Genomic DNA, 20,433 nt, shown 5'->3' with positions numbered 1-20,433 from the left:
CAGAAACATTCAGTGACTCTAAACTGTTAAACGTCAGCTGGTATAATTTGACATAGCAGCACTCAGAAATCACACATTAGCATCTGCTGAAGATCTTATCGTATTAAATTTAACTAATATATGTGACAGTAAACATCTTCTGTCCCATGGCAGCAGGATGAGGAATATTATGCTGTTTCTAGAAATAAACTGCATCATTTAAAAGTTTATGAAATGTCATCATATTTTGCTTTTCCTAGTTCTCAGTTGTTAAAAAAAAAGGACTGAAGTAACTGACAAAATTTGAGGTATTCAGATGAAAATTAAGAAGCAATGAAAGGTTTGCTTCTGAACTGCTGCTTGATATTGTGTTTCTCTCTCATCTCTTCCCAGCTTTCTCCCTGAAACAATTCCTTAAATAAAAGTGATTGTTTTGTGGACACTTGAATTAGTTTCTTCTTTGCAATCTCTCTTCTAAACAAGTTGGAAGTGTAAATGCTGTCTGAGAGTGCTGGTGAAAGGCTCTGGTCTCGAAAACTACTTATGCTATAGCTTGAGGACTGGAATAGTGACTATACAGAAACAAGGACCATATCTAAAGCAACTGGGAGTGGAAAGCCCTAGAAAACCAACTCCATGTGTACATTTCCCATTTCCGATTTTATTCTGCCTCATCATAAACAAAGTGTAAGAGCTTGCAGTCTCTCACACATCTTCAGACAGGTAGACTAAACAATTTTAGACTGGCAAGTTCCTTCCCACTGAGCTGCGCTTGAGGTAGGAATGTCCTCACCTTACACTGTAATGCCAACCTTGCTGGGGCTGGCTGCTGCAAGCAGTGAGTGATGTTGTGTGGAGTGTGAATTGTTGTATTCATACCTACAGGTTTCTTAGTGTCCATGGGTATTTTTTTTTTTTAATGTGGGGGCTCATCTGGCAGACCATACACATATGCAGAAAAGACTGTCCTTAAAATACTCAATTTTATAGCATAGAGAAAGAATTCTTTCCACATGATTTAGAAATAATGGCAAAGTACCTTTTCGTGAACTTTCAAGGGATGTATTTAGGGGTGAAACACTTACTTGTTTCAGAATGGACAAGCTTTTTTCCCTTTAAGCCCAGTAAAATTTCATACTCTAATAGAAATGAAGGTGCTGATTACTCTTTCCCTTATTTCAGCAGGATAGTGTTGCCAGCTAGTGATTTGTAGCCTCAAAAGTAACTTGAGGAACTATTTTGCAAATGCCTTTAAAGGAACAGCTAATACCTGAGGAATATGTTAGCAAATTTACCTTCAGCAGATAAAGGAGATGTTGCTTTGTTAGTAGAGACATTTCTGTACCAAGTAAGCTGATAACTGTAACAGCATGCACAGCAGTAGGATTTCTGCAACAGAAATCAGCAAAAGGAAGTTTTCTTAAGGTCAAATATCATTAGAAGTCTATATTTTTATTCATGTGCCCTGTTCTCAATACTTAGTGTATAATTTCCATTAGTGGGTGTGCAAGTTAGATGCATCTATCAAGAGAACATATCCCCAGGGTATTAAATTCTCTTATTCTGCTTCTTTGCATGTAACTTGACAGAGACAAATAATAACCATCCAGGCTACTGAATTTGAGAAGGATGTGTATTTTTCCCCTAAATCCATTCAAAGTGATTCTACTCCCTGGAGATTACATTAGAGTCTAACGTCCCTCTGATTTACTATTTTAGCTGAGCTGATGGATTATGAAAGAGAGTAATTTATTTTTTATACCGTTTTCTTGAATCTGTCATTCAAAACTTGCTGTGTGGGGACAGAATGGTTCTTAAACATTATTTTCCTAGGGGAAAATGGCTTCTTACAGTAAAAAGGAACTCTGAACAGAGCTTCCGCATAAACATGTTTACCCATCAGTGGCTGACAGAGAAGCCTCTGTGTGTTAAGGATGTAGACTTGCTAAATGAGACTTCTTATTTGGAAACAGTTTTTCAAATAGACTAGGATGGATAGGCTATACTCAGGCCTAGAGAAAGAAATTGCATAGAATTCTGGTTTACCAGAATCTGTAGATTCTATTGTAAACTAGTACCATAGTGGGAGCATCCTTTGGTCAGGAGACTTGCCTTAAATTCCAGATGTCTCAAATATTCGTCAAGTTCAGAGGTCTTCAAAAAGCTAAGCAAAATTAGGTCTTTACACTCCTTACGTTAGTAAGTTGTCTTTTTTTATATTAAGCTTAAACCAAAATCCCTAAGTCTTAAATTGTGACTACAAATTTTGCATCCTAAACATAAAATCACTGTTTCATTTCCTTGTTTGTTTATGGCTGTGAGGGAGGAATAGTGTCAGTGAATGCACTTTAAAAAATCCAGCTATTACCCTCCATTTATCTGGAAAAACAAATATTTATAAATCCTTTGAATCATGTAATTGTGTAAGAAGTACAAGTTTGAAAGCATAGTTGTCTGGTTAATCCATTTAAATGCTTTTTTTTTTTTGAATGGGCAGCTGTGAGTCTTTGTGTGCATACAGCTTGTCCCCACACTTATGGGTGTGTTATAAAATACCATGGAAATTCTGCTTTGGTTCAGTAGCAACATAGTTTTCTATCGCACAAGACAGAGCCTCCTCATGCAAAGCACGTCCTTGCTTAAGGTGGACTTAAGAGCTGTGGCTGAAGCCAGTTTGCTCAGTCACTTCCAATCCTGGCTGTATAGGTTGCTGAAATCACACTTAAAGTATGTGTGGATCCTGGTCAGAGCTACAAAGAACTCCCTAACTCATGACTTGAACATGGTCCAACAGTTGACACAAAAGGTGCACTTGTGAAGGGGCAGTAGAGAGGTGCAATATGGAGTTGTGCATGGAAAAAAGATCAAGAAACTTCAGTTTGAATTCTGCCACCTAGGTAAAAATAAACCACTGAAGAGCAGGACTGCAATTTATGTACTCCAAACCATGCCATTTTACCTAAAATCTCTTTGTGTCTTACGTTATTCGTTCACCTTGTGCTTCATAGTTTTGAAGCATTTCCTACTTGTGAATGTGACAAATCGATATTTGAACAGACACAGCCCATTCCAATTACTGGGTTACATGTTTAGGCTGCTTTTAATTTTTTTTTAAATTATGATTTTAATCTCAAATCCATTCTTTAGGTTTGTTTTTGTTCGACTAAAATTTGTTCCTCTGTCCACAGAATCTTGCTTCCAGTTTACAGAAAGAGAAGTGTAGTCAGAATCAGGCCTTTTCAAATCTCATGAAGAGCAGACATCTAGGTCTGTGTACTGCTGAGGAAACAGTCACAGAGAGTAGTACCTGTCTTCTCAGATATCTCCCATAAATGTTAATTGTCACAAGACACCAAAAATACTTTTTCCATGCTTCAAAGTCAAAATTACCTCCCATCTACTTTTGCAGTGGGTTTAGGCAGCTATGGGGCCCATCCTGAGGTGCCTCTGCAAATATTTCTGGGGAGAAACATCAATCCTTGGAGTACTCCCCAAAGTGTCATAACCCATGTGGATGACAAGTCCCATCTGTCCTTGTAATGATGATGCCTGACAGGATAGAATAACTGCAGAGCCCTTGTTTCCTCTCCTGAAAGGGCTGTGACATCTCTTGTCTCATGACAAGTGATATTTGAAAGAAGACTACACTCAAATTGGAGAGAGCACCAGACAGCAGGTCCCCCATGTTCATACCCCAGGAGTAACTTGCCCCAGAAGTAATTTGCCCCAGAAGTAACTGCAGCCATAGACTTTTCTTTACTCTTGGCAGTGCTGCTGCTGTTGAAGTGCAGTTTTGCATTACGCTAGCCCTGGGTTTCCACTCCTCAAGCCACATTCCTTGTTGTTTGTGTAGTCAGATAGTTGTCTAGACTGGATAACTGTTACAGGTCAAACTGGCCTTTTGAATGGGGGGTGGGGGGAGTGGGGTGTGCAGGGAGTGGTAAGGTGTGGTCATTCCTCTGTGAGACAGGAGAAAATGAAATGAGGGATGTGAACAAATAACCAGAGCAAGGGAGCAGGATTGGTGTTTTTTTGCAGACTCTCACTAGAGAAAAAGGGAAAGGGAAGATCTTTAGTGTGCACAATGCTTAAGAAACAAAATAGTAATTTTTCTTTACAATTGTCTGGGGACTTCTTCATGAGGCTGACAATTTTTCTCTAAGTACACGTTTCCTTGCATCAAAAAGAAACAATATTAAAAATAAGATGTCAGGAAAGGCGTGTCGATGTGAAGGAGGCTCTGCAGTGGCATCCTCAAAGGAGGGATCTGCTGAGGGCTGTGAGAAGCTGCATATGGCTGGATCCTTTCAGAAAGGAAGATGATTATGGGCTTATGACTTCCAAATCTGTCAGGAAAGTGTGTCAGTAGTTTTAAGGGATTGTTGCTAAAGCAAATAAAATGAAAAAGAAAAGCATGAAATGGCACATAGAGGAGCAATGCCTTTTCTGATTCACCATGCAACCCAGCTGTATCAAAGGGAACCTGGGGGAGTCAGACGTAACTTTGAATTTCCTGTTTTGTGTGATCTGTCACAGTGTCTGTGCTTCATTTGCACTACTATGAAAAGCAAGCAAAAATCTACCCCCAAAGTAATATATTTCATGACCTTACCTGAAGATTTTTCTCTGAGACAGGAGAGGGTTTTCAAGTGCCTGTCGGTCTCCTGAGTAAATGAACAGTATTAGTAAACATCTGCTCATCTGTATTAACTCTTCATAAAGCACAGCAACTAGCTGCTTTTAGGTATTATTTACACCATTTACTCTATGTTTTAGTAATCTTTGTCTGCTTTTTTGAATACACTGAAGTCCAGCGGACATACATTTAGCAAGAATTTAACTCAGGCAAGAGTTAACATTAGCAAGAGTTAACTGTAGTTTCAGGAGGAAGGTTTGGCATTTTGCCACCTAAGTTGCTGCATGCTGCCAGCGTAGAGATCAGTCTTTATATCATTGTCATTTTACATTCAGAAGAGATGATTTTCTGCCGTCTATCTAACTTTCCTTATTCCTGTTCAAAGTGCTTCAGGTAATTAGTCAAGTAACATGAAAGCGTCTGACGAATACAGAATTCGCACCTCTAAGGTTGTAGTTGACTTAAAAGTAATTGAGTAAACCACAATGACTTTGTGTGTAGTAATTCTCAATTCTGAACACTGGCTAGACTTGTTCCTTATATAACCTATACTGAGCTAAATCATCTTTAAATGGATTTGAAGATCCATGTGCAAAACTGTAAAACACCCACTCTTTTAATAAGTTAAACTCATGTGGTGGTGTGTGTGTGCCAGGTCAGCACTTAGTTACTTGATACCATTCAGAAAGTTAATCATGGCAAGGCCATATACCAAATATGAGTAAAGGCCTGTAGCAGTGTCATTTGTGAGTGTTTGGCCAAGCAAGTATGTTCCTATTTTTTATTTCCGTTCAAGTTTGGTTGTACAGTGGTCTGTGGGAGCTGAGGGCAGGGCTCCATCTGCACAGCGTGTGTCACAGTGATGAGCCAGCACGATAGTTGTCTCTATAAGGGAGAAATAAGATCTGTATCCAAGTAACCACCTACTCTGACCATCACAGGTACTCCAGCTGCAATTCCCCATGGGAAGAATGGCAGAGTTTGGCAATACAGTGTAGCATGGAGTTCATAACATCTTTGAAGTTAGCCTCTTCGTCCCCACCATGGATCCTAATGTGTTCTGCTGCCCAGAAGTTTAGCAGAACATGCAGTCACTTGCTCAGTGACATAGACTTCAAAACTTCTCTGCCTTTCCTCCACCTGTAACCTGTAACCAATGAGGATGCTCCTAAAAAAGCAGACAAGATTTGTCTTTGTATTAAGTAAATATCACAAGACAGGCACTTTGAACTGCTAGTAAGTAATAAAGGCATGCCTTTAGGTAAGCAGCACTGATACCTTGAGAATATAATTGATTTTTCATCATCTCCTGGATTTTTCAGTTTATATGTGATGCTGAGCACATTCAGTAGCCATTCAGATAAACAGAAGAGCCTGGATATGTCTCTGTGGAATATTTCACAGCTAATAGAAATAGCTTGTCCATAATATTATTAGAAAGTGTCCTAGAGTACCATTCCACCTCTACTAGGTGAACTCATTAATTTCCCTGTTGAAATTGTGAGTTTAATAAATAAGCCTTTAAAAATAGGATCGAATGACTCTTTAGGGCAGATGTTCCCCATTTCTTTTGTAGTAAAAAAGATAAAGGGAAGAAATATAAACTAAGCTTCTGGAGGGAATATATGCTTCTTTCAGGACAAATGATTCATCTTCCCCAACACCATTATGAAAAATGAAGAGCCCTGTCATATCTTGAGATAGGTTGTTGCTGGTGGTGACTGTTGAGGGGGCAGGAGTGGAGAAAAGCATGTTTCTATAAACAGGCTTTCTTAACTAGCCGAAAGGAGAGATAGGATGAGTTCAGAAACTCCATTCAGCCTACTTAGAAGATTCAGTTGCATGGTTTTGTTCTGGTACGGCTCTGTAGCTGAGTGAAGGCACATTTGTGTTTTCTGAGTCAGAGTTCTTCCAAATTGTGTATGTTTCAAATGTTGGAGAGACTCTTCTGTTATGAAATGGTCTTTGCTTCCTTCTTCTATCACAGAAATAACTGTATAATGCTTGAATGGCTGCTATCTATTTTCAGAGCATATAAGTTGGAAAAACAACATTTGTAAGAAGCTGAAGGGTTTATATTATTTCATCTCTGTTTCAAGTGAAGTAATAGCAGCTTTCACTGGGCAGGGAAGTATAGAAAAGGAGATGAAGTTGCAGGGTATGTTTTTAATGGTCAGGATTAGCTATGCAAACGTCAGTTCTGAACCATGAATCATATTTATTCCAGCAAAGCAGGAAAACTGGTTTTCCTAATCTTGTAAACCAGATGAGCATTACCATACTCGATACTCACTGTATATCTGAAGTCACGGGACTTTACCACCAAAGACAGCATCCAGTAAAATCCAAACTTGAAGCATTATGCAGAAAAAAACTAGACCTAGTCATGGTTGAATAAATTGGTCTTTGTGTTGTATCACATATGGTTCTCCAGTGCTATGTGCTGTTTATCAGCTGTATTAGCAGATAAACTGTGGGTTAAAGTCAGGAGAAGATGAAACATCCCTGGAGTGCCCTATGGGAAGCCATAATTTAGATTTTTTTTTCAGCCTTTTTTGCCCAGAAACAGTATTCTTTTGTTCCACCTACCACAGAGTGCTAAACAGTGGCCAGAAAATGTGGAAGGGGGAAGCAAGTTAAAAATCCACAGGTGAAAAATCCACCTCATTATTAGAAGCATCACAATAATGTTATTTTTATTCCCTGTTTTCAGAATGCATTCACTTTTCTCCTCTAAGTGATGAGCTGGAGTCTTCTCACACCTGCACTAATGTCAGTCAGCAGTCATGGCCGCGAGCTGGCCGTTCACTGCCATGCCCTCTGCTAGTGAGAAGAGCCCAGCCTGTGATTAAGACTGCCAGTGATAGCTCATTTTGGAAGGAGTGGATAAAAAGAGTGTTATTTAATGCTTTAAATGCAAGCATTATTTTTGTCTTCAATATCTCCCTCTTAGTATGCTATTCCTTCTCTTATTTTCTCCGGCTGTGTCCCTTCCCCCAGCTCCTGCCAGATTTGATTCTGCTTCACTGTCAGTGCCTGCAGCAATCCCTAAAGCAAAGTTTTGTCAGTTCCACTTGCTGTTAAAAGCCAGGCACTTTCACTGAAGAGAGGAGTTAAATAATAAAGTTTTCTAGCTCCTGCTCCTTATCCTTTTTTCTTCTCCCCCTGCACCTACCTTTCCCACACCTTACCTGCTGGTAGGTGTAAAATAGCAGTTTCGCACATTTCAGTGCAGTTCATCAGTGGCCCTCTCTCTGTGAACCAGTTCTGCTTAAGCCTTACTTCAGCTGGGGGTGGCCAAACTACTTCTGGCTAGGTCTAGTCAGCCCTCTTCTTTCATAGCAGACTTCTCAGTCATGGCTGAAGAGCAGGTCGAAGTCCATACAAACTAACCAAAGGTCTGTAGGCCTCACCAGGCTGTTCTTTTCCCCCATCTCCTAGTAGCTGCTTTGTCATAGGGTGAATTGCAGGGCTGTGTGTGTGTCTCATTGAATTTACAGCTGTATTGTTGCCATTTGATAGGTGTGACTTGCATTTTTTTTTGTATGACAGGCAAGAGTCCTTACATGATAGGGAGAAGCCATGATATGCATCTGTTCCAAGTATTTCACAAAATGTGTTGCTAAAAAGTAAGTTATTTTGGTCTTTATCCTTTATAGAGCCCTGGTGAGGTTTGGTCAGAAAGAAAAGCAACACAAAGGTCCCAAGCACTTTGCAAACAAAAGTTCAATCAGTATGCTTAAAGGCATGTCTTGAAGCACAATTAAGGCAACCGTAGTGCTAGACCAGAAGGCTGAGGATCAAAAGGAAACCCAAGAGGTGAAGCCCCTTCCAAAGAGAAAAAGGGTGTAAATTGCTAGGGGTAGACGGGTGACTTCAGTAATCTTTGACTCTGTATGATACAGGTCAAGGCTGAGAGATTCTGCAAAGGAATCTGTGAGAATGTGATTTTCTGGAGTCCTGCCACAGGGACGGTTAAATATCTGGTGAGCTAAACATTTGTGGAACCTGTTTTCCTCTGACATATTTTACTTGTATGTAAAAGATAGCTCATTCTTGGCTTTATAGAGAATGTCTCATCACTCTTGCTAATTGCTGTTGTTAATAGAAATAACTATAAAAATCCCATGCCCATGATAATCCTGGTGGGGAAAATCGTAGTTGAGATGGAGGACTGCAGTCCAAAGCAGGGCCCAAGACTATGTGAGTTCATACTCAAATAGTGAGTATGGGAGTATACGTCACAGAGTGATACTCCATTTCAACTCATGATGGCATTAAGGTCAGAACTGGCAGCAGTAAGTGAAAAATTCAAAGTTATTACCTGTAGGGTTACACTTGAAGGTGTTGCCAAGGGAGTGGGTGATCTGCAAGTGTTACCAAATCCTGTGATTTTATGATGAGTCATATGATAACACATTTTTCTTGAAGATCAAGCACATGAATTACAGTGACCTGTTTTCTTTTTATCTTTTAATATTGTAAGTTAGACAGTAATTCCAACCCTCCTGCTTATGGCCAAAGTTTCAAAATATGACTCAAATGCACTGTAAGAGTCCAGGCAGCAATGGCAAACAAAGCAGGACCCAGCAGCTGTTTTTTAGTTGGAGTCTTTGTTGGGTTGTTGGGTTTTTTTCTTCCTTTATTTTCATGATCTCTCTGGCTAGTCTTGTGATTCTGTAACTCATGATTTTTTAATCTTTGGGCTTGATTATGGTTCTGTCTTTTCTTCCTTGTATCACTGCACTGAGCATAATCAGTATAATTAAGAATAACCATCCGAATGAATGTGTCCAAGTCTTAAAAGTGAAGCTCATTTTCTTTGTCTCCTTCCCTCCTGCAATTATTTGTAAGGCAAAGAAAGTGCTTTTGTATCATCACCTCTCCACTTTCATGATATCGGCAGTGTCCCTATCACTATCAAAGAATCAAAGTTCTACTGAGGTTATAGATCGTGTACTGGGGGGTTAGGAAAAACAGAAAAAATGCTGTGCTTATTACTGCTCCTGGCAAAACTTGGTGTCTTTCTGTTGGGTGAGACGGTAATACAATTTGAACTTTCTTAATAGCTACTATTCTGCTTTTCAACCACTGAGATATGATGATGTAGAGCTGTGCCCTTTGGGAGATCAGAGAAAATATTCTTCAAGGCTTCCTGATGAAGATCTCCTCCTCCTTGCAGATTTCCATGATGTAGTGAAGTCTTAAGTTCAAGTCTCTTTCAACAGGTGGAATTTCAGCAGCTGAGTAGTTGAGTTCCCATTCCAACATCTCTCTCAGCAATTCTGTTTTGGTTAGTTGTTTTTTTTTTTTTTTTTAAGAGATGAGATCTATCTACTTAGCAATGCTATTTTATATGTATACATATGCCAGAGGCACTGGATGAGAGAAGAGAAATGGAGTAACAAGATAGGAGTAAGAGAAATTGGCTGCTGTTTCTGAAATGCATCCTAAGACATAAATAAAATTTTCCAGGGTAGATATTCCCAAAAAGACAGCATGTTGATTTGAGCTTTACTTAAAATTTGTTGGCTTTTGAGAGTTCTGTAGTGATACTAAAAAATTAAGAGGCATGTAAACTATAGCCTGAGGCCTCAATGAAAGTTGCATATCTACAAAGACAAAACAAACAGACAATAGACTTTGGACGAGGTGTACTGTTTATAATATCCTGAGAAATCATCAAAAACAGTATAAACCCTAGAGTAAAAACGTTGTTCTGCAAGCCTGGTCCCACCAGAATCCATGGAGTTGATATTTCTTATGTGACTGCTCTGGTGTCTGTTCCTTAATACCCAGCCTACATGTTGGCTTGCATGTTGCATGCATTTTAACCATGGTGACTGAGGTATCATGAACTGGTCGATTGAAAGCTTCATAGCCAGGAAACCTCAGCCTTTTACTTGGAGTGTTCTCCATGACAAGGAAGCAAGGAAAGCTAGAATTAGGCTTCCTGAAGAAGTCAAAATAAGAAAACTAATGTTAGAGAGTAAAAGATGACAAAAATCAAGTTTTAAGAGATAAGCATACATTTTAGTATGGTGAATCTGGTTTTTTGTTTACACTCCTATTATATCCACCTGGTTTTTTCATACAAAATAGAAGATTACTTCTATCCACAGCCTTCAAGTGATTTTGGTTGTCTGAGCAGGAGAAAACCTTAAGGAGTTGGCTCATGGGGTATGAATTGAGCAACAGGGTAGTCTAGCATTTTTAGAGATAGACATTCAAGTGATTACAAGAAGAGGAGCAATCTTAGTGATTGTGAACCACTCATTGCTTGTGAATTACAGGCCCCTCAGAGAATGAGTGAATACACTTCTCTAAGGAAGAACCCTAACAACTTGTTATTTTCCAGGCAGGATTTTGTTGATTAGATGTAGGTCTGAGTTCATGTGACTTCGAGGAGACAAATCCTTCCTGCACTTCCAAGTCTCCAGAGTCTAGTTGCAGGCTGTGATCAGAAGAGTGTGATGTTGAGGTTCACACCTAACTCTAGATTTCATCTTAAGCACTTTGCAGAGGTTGATTTCAACATCAGTCTACAGAGGAATTTCAGCATCAGCCCAATAGGGGAAAGTCAAACTTGGCTTTAGTTTGTAACTAGGTGTGTTCTCACAGTGGGCAAGGTCGAGCTGTACTAATGAACAGTACAGTTAGCACCTGCTAGAGCAATATGACAGTATTAGGGAAAGTAAACTGCAGTCTCACTTTAAATTATATGCTGAAACAAGGAGGAAAGTTTGTCTTGAATTGACAGAGGCATGAATAGAGAGGCACTGCACTGTAAGCCTCTATTACAAGAATTCTGAGGTGGAAATTAAAATATAGTCAGTTCTGGAAGTCCCAAAGCCCTGTTAGCTTTTGCCATTAATTTAACCTATTTAGAAATTAGCTGGCCTTAACCATTCAATCTTTTGCTAGTAATGGAATTAAGCCTACCACTGTAAGTTAGAAGCGTAAGGTTTGTGACCTTGTAGTAGATAGCTTTTTTTTCTTCTAATCAAGTTGCTTGGTTTGGAGATCTCTCCTTGGAAGAGGTCCAAGCATACTTTCATCCATTTATTCCAGTGGGTGAGTCATAGCATGGCCAGGGACAACACAGGAACAAATTCCGCCTCTTGACAAACATAATGTGCTCAAACCAGTTTACCTAAGGACATGCCTTCACATATCTTTTGACTCCAGTGCGGTGGGCACTAGAGAGGACTGAGTTGTGTTTGTAGCAGAGGTACCCATCGTAACACAGCTGCAAATGAAACATGGAGCCATGTAAGCTCGGAGCTGAAAGCAGTGTAAATGCAGCTAAAGTCTTTGCACTTTGACTGGCAGATACTTTTCCCATGTGCTCAGTTGTGAGCCGCTGGCACTCTGCCACAGATTTCCTGTGTGAGCTTGGGTGAGTCACTTCTTTTCTCCTTTGATATTTATCTGTGTTGTTCATCCAGGCTTTTAGGACTGTAGATTGTCTCTTACTGGTAGAGGGACAGTCCCTCATTATCAGATTGTTTTGATCATTACTGGAACCCAGATAAATCAATACAGCCATGCACTAAATAAGATGTAACATCCAGAAGAGAGGAGCCAGAATGATGATCATATTAACACATATTTTATAGAACACTAGATTCAAGACCTTCCAAGTCCTTACCACACACACTTCAATGAGACTTTATTCTTCTGAATAGCTCCTGGAAGTTGTTGCAACACAAATCATTAAGAAATGTGTACCTGGAGCCAGCCCTTAACATACTGCCAGCATTCTCCACCTGAGTAAGTGCTCCCAGTGAGCTCATCATAACCCTCCCCTCTGTGGAGAAGACTCTTCTATATCCTTAACATCAATGACAGTTTTGCCAATTATTACCATGGCACTAAGATCAGAGACCTTAGGCTGTACTAGAGCATGCTAGTGGTGAGAAGGATGTGTGATTTGGATGAAGAGCAAAGGCTTTTTTCTCAGTCCCTTACAATGGCTCAAAAATCCATTGAAAATGCTAGCCAGAGGCCTTTTTATTTCCTTCTGGAAAAAGCATGTATATTTAATTCCTGTAATAAAATCTTCTAATGGCAGTAAATACTAAGGCTCTAGAAGGAAAAATTGATTTCTCAGCTAATGGAGGAGAGAGGGGGAAATTACAAATCCCTGGTTGCCTGTTATCTGTTGACTAGCAACATTTGGCCACAGAGAGCAATATGAGCATAATTTTAACATGCAGGTGGCCACAAGATGAAGGCTGTGCTATATGAAGCCCCATATCTCCTTAAAGTGATTCAACCTACTTTTCCAAATATATGACAAAGTGAGTCAGACTGAAACTGTTGTAGCTGATCTGCTCCACTTCAGATAGCTGCATATTCATTTTAGCTTTAGAAAAAAGTTTATGTTGGCATTTTCTGTTCCTTGTAGTTACGCTGGCTTTTCAAAATAGTTTTTGAACTAAAAATATATTTCCTGAAATTCATACACTGGGAAAAAAAAATAGGTCTCTTCCTTTACTGCTACCACACTGAAGCAGATGGTGAGAACTAAGACGCAGAACCACTAAGCAAGTAATTCTTCAATGCCTAGGTAAAGAAGCATAGCTATTTTGGTCAAAGTAGACTTCTACAAGACAGATTGCCATTGCGAGTTAGTTTGAGTTCAAGTTCCCTCAAATTAGCCGAGGAAGACCTCAGTGACAGATTACATGAGCTGCAGAGATGCCCTATTGCATTTCCAGTCTGAATTTGACCCACAACCTCAGGCAGACCATCTACCTGAAGCTGAAAGACAGTACCAGCTCTGTGTTTTCTGATGGTGAACAGTAATGAGATTAAGGACGGCACCTAGGTTGTGCCTCAGGTTCATAAAGACAAAATTCATCATGATCTGTGTCGTAACGGTGTCACCCATGTGACATGCATTCCTGTTATGGTATCTTCAAGTTACTTTGGCATACAGACCACGGTGCAATGTCTTTTAGTACATGGGGGACAGATCTGATGCTTGTGAATAATGCAAACAGGTGAGTGCAGTGTAGTTATTTCAGTGCAAGCCAGACTGAGAATAAGCTTGATTCTGCAAATTACAGAGCGACTTTTGCACCCTCTGAAGTCAACAGAAGTTGATTTAACATTTCAAATTCACTTTGATTAACCTGGTCTTGACACTGTGGCACTTGCCTTGTTGCAAAGAAAATTGGTAGATATGAAAGATCAAAGATTTTCTAATTTAAGGTGGGAGAGAATGTTTGCTGCTGATGAAAACCTTATCTTCATAATGAGCAATAATGCAGTCTGACAATATTCCATTTATTGAGTTTCTTTCTCTTTTTTTTTTTCCTTAAGCTGAAATTATGTCACCTCTAGACAGAAATAAGGAAAATGGAATGCAATTGCGAAACCTATGCAAATTTTGTGACACTAAAGTAACAACCTGTACAAACCAACGTCCATGCAGGAGCAACTGCAACATCACTTCCATCTGTGAGGAGCACAGTGAAGTCTGCGTCGCTATATGGTAAGTTATTTCTTCATACTGGTGGCGAGGGGAGCACACTCTCATTCATTGTTACTTGGTGCTTTCCTTGATTGCTCTGATACTCAGCATGTCCCAGCTACCTCACCAGGCTTTGCTGTCTCACTTCCAACTTGTATCTGTGTTCAGCATACCGAGAGTTGCTTGAGGTTAACAACAATTCTGATATGAAATGTTCTGGGGATTTTTTTCTTCTAAAGCAGTTCTGTTCCAGCTTATGCTGTTATTGGAAAAGAGGTATGTTTTTGCTCAAACCATTAAGCTGCATCCACCCACAGCACTCAAAGTAGAAACAGATTTGAGACTTGGCGAGGATCGTGGTGACATTTGCTGAAGAAAGACAATTCTCTCTCAGGTTTCAAAGTGAACTACATTATGTAGGTCTATCACAGGAGGCTTATTTACCATTTATAGGTAGAAATACTTTCTCTTAATGATAAAAAAAAAGTCTTCTGTATATGTAGTGACTCTGCTGGCATGGTACTTTTTATACAATATATGTCTAGGTTCAAAGAAATTAAAGTATATGAAAATGAGGATTTTTTTACTCTAAATTTGGATTCCAGTCTAAAAACTGGGAGGGTTGCCCTTCCATAAATGGTAAACAAATCCTACCAAAGTAAACTAGAAACACTCTTTGATGAGTTCATAAGTGGACAAAAGGAACAGAACTGATTATTTGCAACACTACTGTTGATTTAGGAATATAATTAGAACCACTTACAAAAAGACATAATTCATTTATTGAGGGATTAGTTGTGCCCATTGACTTGAAGAGATGTTCAGCACAATTGGAAGTAGGCACTTGAAATGCAGGATCAGTCCAGTATTCTGTGCCATATTTGTCCTGTGCTCCTTTACTAAGTGGTCAATGTCTATTATTGCCATATAAAGTGGCTGTAGTGCAATTTAAGATACCCTTTGGATTTTTCATGCTAATTTATCCAAAAGGCAAACGAGTTATGAGCTGTATTTAAAGTGCTCTTTGCCTCTAAGTCAATTTTAATTTCATTGAAATCTATTGGCCAGGACAAAACACAGGAATTTGGTCCAGATTCTCAGCTGTAAATATTTCCCTGACAAGGCAACTCTTGTTTGCATCATTTCTCTGGCTGATATGCTTTTGGTTTGCTTTTGTTTTGTTTTTAATTTAAGAATAACACCTTCAATACAGAAATTGTGCTGATTGTAGACCTCAAAAGCAAAGTGAAAAGGCCAAGTCACTAGAAATTCCTCAGATTTTGAGGAAATAATTCAGTTTTTACCCACAGATTTTAACTGTCTGCACAGTGACCACAAAAACCAAAAGTATGTTTGGAAGTTCACAGCAGTTCATTGAACATTAGCTTGAATAGTTCTGGGTGAGATTTTCAAAGGCACTCATTGGAACTTAGTGGTAATATGATACAGAAATAGCCATGCCATTGTACAAATGTCCCAGTGTGAGAAGCCCAGACGCAGCTCAATTCACCCCATTCAGAAAAGCCAGAGAAGAACGTATGATACTCTTGAAATCCCACTTGAGTTCTCAAAAGAGGGAAATTTGGGGCAGGCACGGTCCTGTCTGCTCCTTTTCTAAAATATTCCTTCCCCAATTTCAGTTTTCTCCTTTTTGTTTTTAGGAGACAGAATGATGAAAATGTGACGTTAGAAACAATATGCCATGATCCCCAGAAAACACTGTATGGTCACATGTTGGATGATTCCAGCTCAGATCAGTGTTTGATGAGAGAAAAGAAAGAAGAAGGGGGATTAATGTTCATGTGTTCCTGTACGGGTGAAGAATGCAATGACATGCTCATTTTTCCATCAGGTACGTTTAATAATTTACCTGGCAAGTAATATTAACTGTGTCATACCAATGGACTTTGGAATTGCATTTTGTGGAGGAAAACTTTTAGTGGCATGAGATATTTTTGTCTCCTCTGAGTCTTGCAAAATCTCAACTTTTCTGTTCAGAGGATATTTCTTCCTGCCAGGCTGTCCTCCTTTTGAAGTAGCTCTAATACTCAGCTCAAAACATTGCACTTAAAAGTTGATGAAAAGAAAAACAAAAGCAAGATGTTAAGAGTTGTTCTGTTGACACACCAAAATGCAGTTTATATATATATATATGCAGATTTTATATATATATATATATAATCACTTTATAAACCTAAGCAAGAGGCAAGTGCCATATATAAGGTTTTGCCTCTTCTAAAAGGCTGTATTGCCATAGTGTGATATCTGCACATACAGATACTACTGAGTAACTTGGTAGGATCTGGATTTAAATTCAACTTCTCTGTTGTAACTGACCACATGCACTTGTTCTGTGGGGGTCATGAAGTAGCTAGGAGGTTCTTTCACTAGTGGGTATGCTACCTGATGCTTACTACAGCACAGGGATGTCTGTGTCAGTTAAACCAGTCAAATGTGAGATTAGGCCAAATCACAAAGGCATAATCTATCCCCATTCTACTTCCCAAATGTCAGTATAGACCACTGCAAATAGAGGCAGTGTGGATGTGTACAGTGCTGGTGGACCTCATGTGTGCACACACGTCACTTTATTTTCTCCTATCTGCTGAATCCCACAATGATTCTTTTATTGAGACAAAGTCAGGTCTCTTGCAGTCAAGTGTGAGGCCTACTGTGGAGAAATTTGTGTGTACACACTTCTACATGAGTGTGGCACACAGAACACATCCTTATCACTTAATGTTCCTTAGGAAAGGATGTAATCAAATCCATATTGTCTGAGATAATGAAAGTTTGGCAGTCTGCTTCAACTCCTGGCAAACATGATGTGTGACTGCACCAAGGTGGACAACTGTGTGAGTGTCTTCTAAGCTCTCCCAGCCCTCCGAAAAAGCTAACTAGTTTAGGTTACAAAACCATAGCAAATTAGCCAAGAGCAAGTTAAAAAGTCTTTGCCTCCCTTGACTGAGGCTATCCACATCTTTGGCCACCTCCTTCCCTCTTCCTGATCCCCTCCTCAAGCTTGATTTGAAACTAGACAACCTGACTGCTGATCCACAGTTATATGACCAACCGTTACTTGGTTAGGCTTTGAAGGAGTTGGAGTAAATACAGCTATTGATGGGAGGTATTGGACCCAATTCTAACATCTCCATGATTTTATTGAAGGGAACAAGTTCCCAGTGAAAAGATCTTACTATGTCAACTGCATAGAGTTTTTGTACAAAGCAAACCACGCCCCTGTGGATTTTGGCTAATTTGTTGTGAATTAGTCACGTTATAGCTGTTTCTCCTGGAGCTACATAGCTGACTACAATCGCTCTGACAAATATGTGTCTTCTGTGTGTATGTTTGTGTTTTATAAATTCAACACGAAGTGCCTTAATTCCCATCAACTCTGCAGGCCCCCTCACACTTCCAGAACAGCCTGAAAGGAGATGAGGTGTACATTAAAATCCAGCCTTTTTTACCCTAATTCCTATCGCTCTTCAGAGTGGAGCTTTCCTTCTAGATCATGTACTGTAATCACTCTAGGTGACTCACAAAAACTGTGTCCTGCATTCACATGTAGTAAGTGAATAACTGCAGATAAAAAATAATGCAAAACTTCAGTTTGTAATGTTTCCAGTTCATTCACAAACACAAGCACTAACTCCAGTTGGGAGGGGGGAGAATTGAGGCTTTGTCATTCCTTTTTTTATTGTTGTGGATTAGTGTTTCTTTTAAATGAAAACAGGCCCTTTGGGTTACTTGCCTGGTTAGCCATGGCAGGAAGACAAACGATTTTTACAGTATCAGACATGCGGTTTCCTGTCTGTGTTTGACTTTGAGCAGAACATCACAGCCAGCTGGTCCACGGCTCCTCCAGACAACTAGATAATAGCCTGTAATAATTTTGCCTTTGGAATGACTGTCATCCAGATCTATTCTGTACATTGTTCTTGTCTCTTTCTTTCGTTTTTTTCTCTCTGCATTCTTGTATCTTGTACCAGAGCAAGGACTTTTGCAGCGATTTTTGCACATCCTATAGTTTAAAAGAGTGGACAAAAGCTAGTCTACTCTTAGCAGAAACTAAGATGATAAAAGAAGTTTGTAATTTGTCACCCATTAGTCACAGCCTTTCCTTTTAAGCTATTGCTATTAAATGATCAATATTCTAGCTCTTCTTCCTCCTGGGTGCACACCTAAGAGAATGTGTTTCTTAGGTAAGAAAGAAAATTGTGGGTAGGTTCTAATTTCCACCAGAGGTTAGTCACTGCATTCCAATGATTCACAGCTGAGATGTTATTGTTTATAGAAGAATTGGTTTGTAGCACAGTTGACTTTTATGAGTCTTGACTGTGAAGGGTAAATCTCAACTCCATTTTTAGACACAAAGCATCTAAAGCTTTTGGGTAGTAGGAGATGTTGTGATTCACCCAAGGATGGCTTTAGAAATGTTTGAAGTAGTTACATACAAATTTCTTGTACGGACTTTCTTTTAAATTGCCAATCCGCAAAATGAACAAGACACTCTCAGACATATGCCCACACATGACTGTAGTTCTACTGTGTCAGAGGGCTTCTGACCCTGATTCAGATACCTGGCATTTCAGGCCACGTGCACCTGGTGGAAAATACTGTGTGCGGAATCACTCCAAACAATGTTCTGTAGTTCTTGGAGACACAATATACAGGAGACAGGTAGTCATTGCAAATCTGACCACTCTGTGTTTATTTCTTAATCCTTCTCTTTTTTGCCAAACAAAATTGTGGATGACTGGCAAGCAGCTTACACCCCTGTGGTGGAAAAATGCTTCTCACAGCAAAACTCAATGCCAGCGTGTTTTAACTATTATTTTTCCAAATGTCTAATGACAGTGTTACCAGTAGGCAAAGCCAGGGAACAAAACCACTGGAAAAGATTAGCCAAAACTGGGGTCTGGAAAGGCCCTGGCGGACTAGGAGTTAGTTGGCCAGGTGGCAGCCAGGGGCCTGGTCCTGCTGTCATGGAAGAAGTGAGTGCAGGACTGAACTACCACAATTTTTTCCTCCCTGATGTCTAGTCATGTCTGGTGGATCTTCTATATCTTACTTTACTTTCTTGTCACAATGAACCAGGTCTATCTGTAGCTGTTTGCACAGCTCCAGGCCTCCCTTGCTGTTTGGGCAGCTTTGTTTCTCAGCCTTCCCTGCACCACGTTGTCTCCTAGCCTCTATTCATTAGCCAGTGCAAGCATGACAAATGTCTAGCAAAGTTCTTCATTAACAATCCTAAGCTATTTGGTGGAAGTCAAGGCTTGTTTACCCAAAGGGACCAAGGAGAACTATGCTCAAGCCTCACATCTGACCTGTTCCCTGTGGGCAGAGATGACCAGACACTCATTGTGGCTGAGATAATGGGACAACTACTTGTCACTCAGTGCATGACCTACCCGCTATGCACTGCAACCTCTTCCTGTTGGGCAGGCTCATTCAGACACGTTCATTCGGTGGCTTTCTGAAGGGAGACCCTCACACTGGAGACTGCAGACAGGGAAACAAATCCTTTAACATATGCAGTTGTTATCATGGGCATCAAGTTCAAATCCGAGCAAAAATGCAGACATCTCAAAATTTGGAAACAGAATTTGCAGACCAGTAACATAGCTCTGTTTGGTTTAAAGTTGTTTCGTTCTGATAACTTACATGGTGATAATTTTTCATCCTCACCTGTCTTGCCATGCTGTACAGACCTCCATGCAGCTTGCAGCCATGATGTCTGTGGGATCATTCAGGTATACAGTGTTTATTCCTCATGTACTGCAAGATGAGGTCATTCTTTTCGGCATTCTCACTGCACCCAGTTGAAATATGGGAGAGACCTTAGCAAGCAACAATATCTATGTTTTAGTGCTTGTTTGAAACATCCAAACAGTTGCCTTGAAATACCAACACTTCAGTGGGAAAGATGACTGACAAGTCAACAAGTTTATGAGGATAACGAAGCTAACTGGGGAAGTGTTTCAGAGGTGGGGAGGTTATTGTGCTGCTAACAATCTTCACATTGATCATGATTTTACTGAGTTTGCTAATGGAAAGTTTAAGAGATGTAAGTATTTGATTAATCAATTGTGGCTGAGTCATTTGCCCAAACGAATTATAGCTTATGGATTTGCAGCGTGTGAAGTACTGTGATTGCTCACTGTGTACAGTCGTTACCTGGGAGACCTAGTATTGTTTTGCTGCCTGAACCACCACAGACATACCTGCATGATGCCTTGTACTGTGCCCAGATCGCAGGAGATATAGATAATATTTTATAGTTTCCTTAACTTGATATCTCTCACTTGTCTCTAACATGTTGCCCCTGTCTTTT

General features: G+C 39.8%; 1 protein-coding gene across 1 annotated transcript in view; it reads left to right on the top strand.

The window, feature by feature from the left end:
* Positions 1-20,433, top strand: part of TGFBR2 (transforming growth factor beta receptor 2) — a 58,825-nt gene that overhangs the window by 12,852 nt on the left and 25,540 nt on the right. Inside the window, exons 2-3 of the mRNA XM_061996313.1 lie at positions 13,946-14,117; positions 15,758-15,948. Coding sequence (XP_061852297.1) covers positions 13,946-14,117; positions 15,758-15,948 — 363 coding nt within the window. The remainder of the gene's footprint in view (positions 1-13,945; positions 14,118-15,757; positions 15,949-20,433) is intronic.

Source organism: Colius striatus, chromosome 5 (genome assembly GCF_028858725.1).
Source record: "Colius striatus isolate bColStr4 chromosome 5, bColStr4.1.hap1, whole genome shotgun sequence".
Classification (NCBI taxonomy): Eukaryota; Metazoa; Chordata; class Aves; order Coliiformes; family Coliidae; genus Colius; species Colius striatus.
Note: the sequence above shows the minus strand (reverse complement) of the source record. Positions and strands in the feature narration are given on the sequence as shown.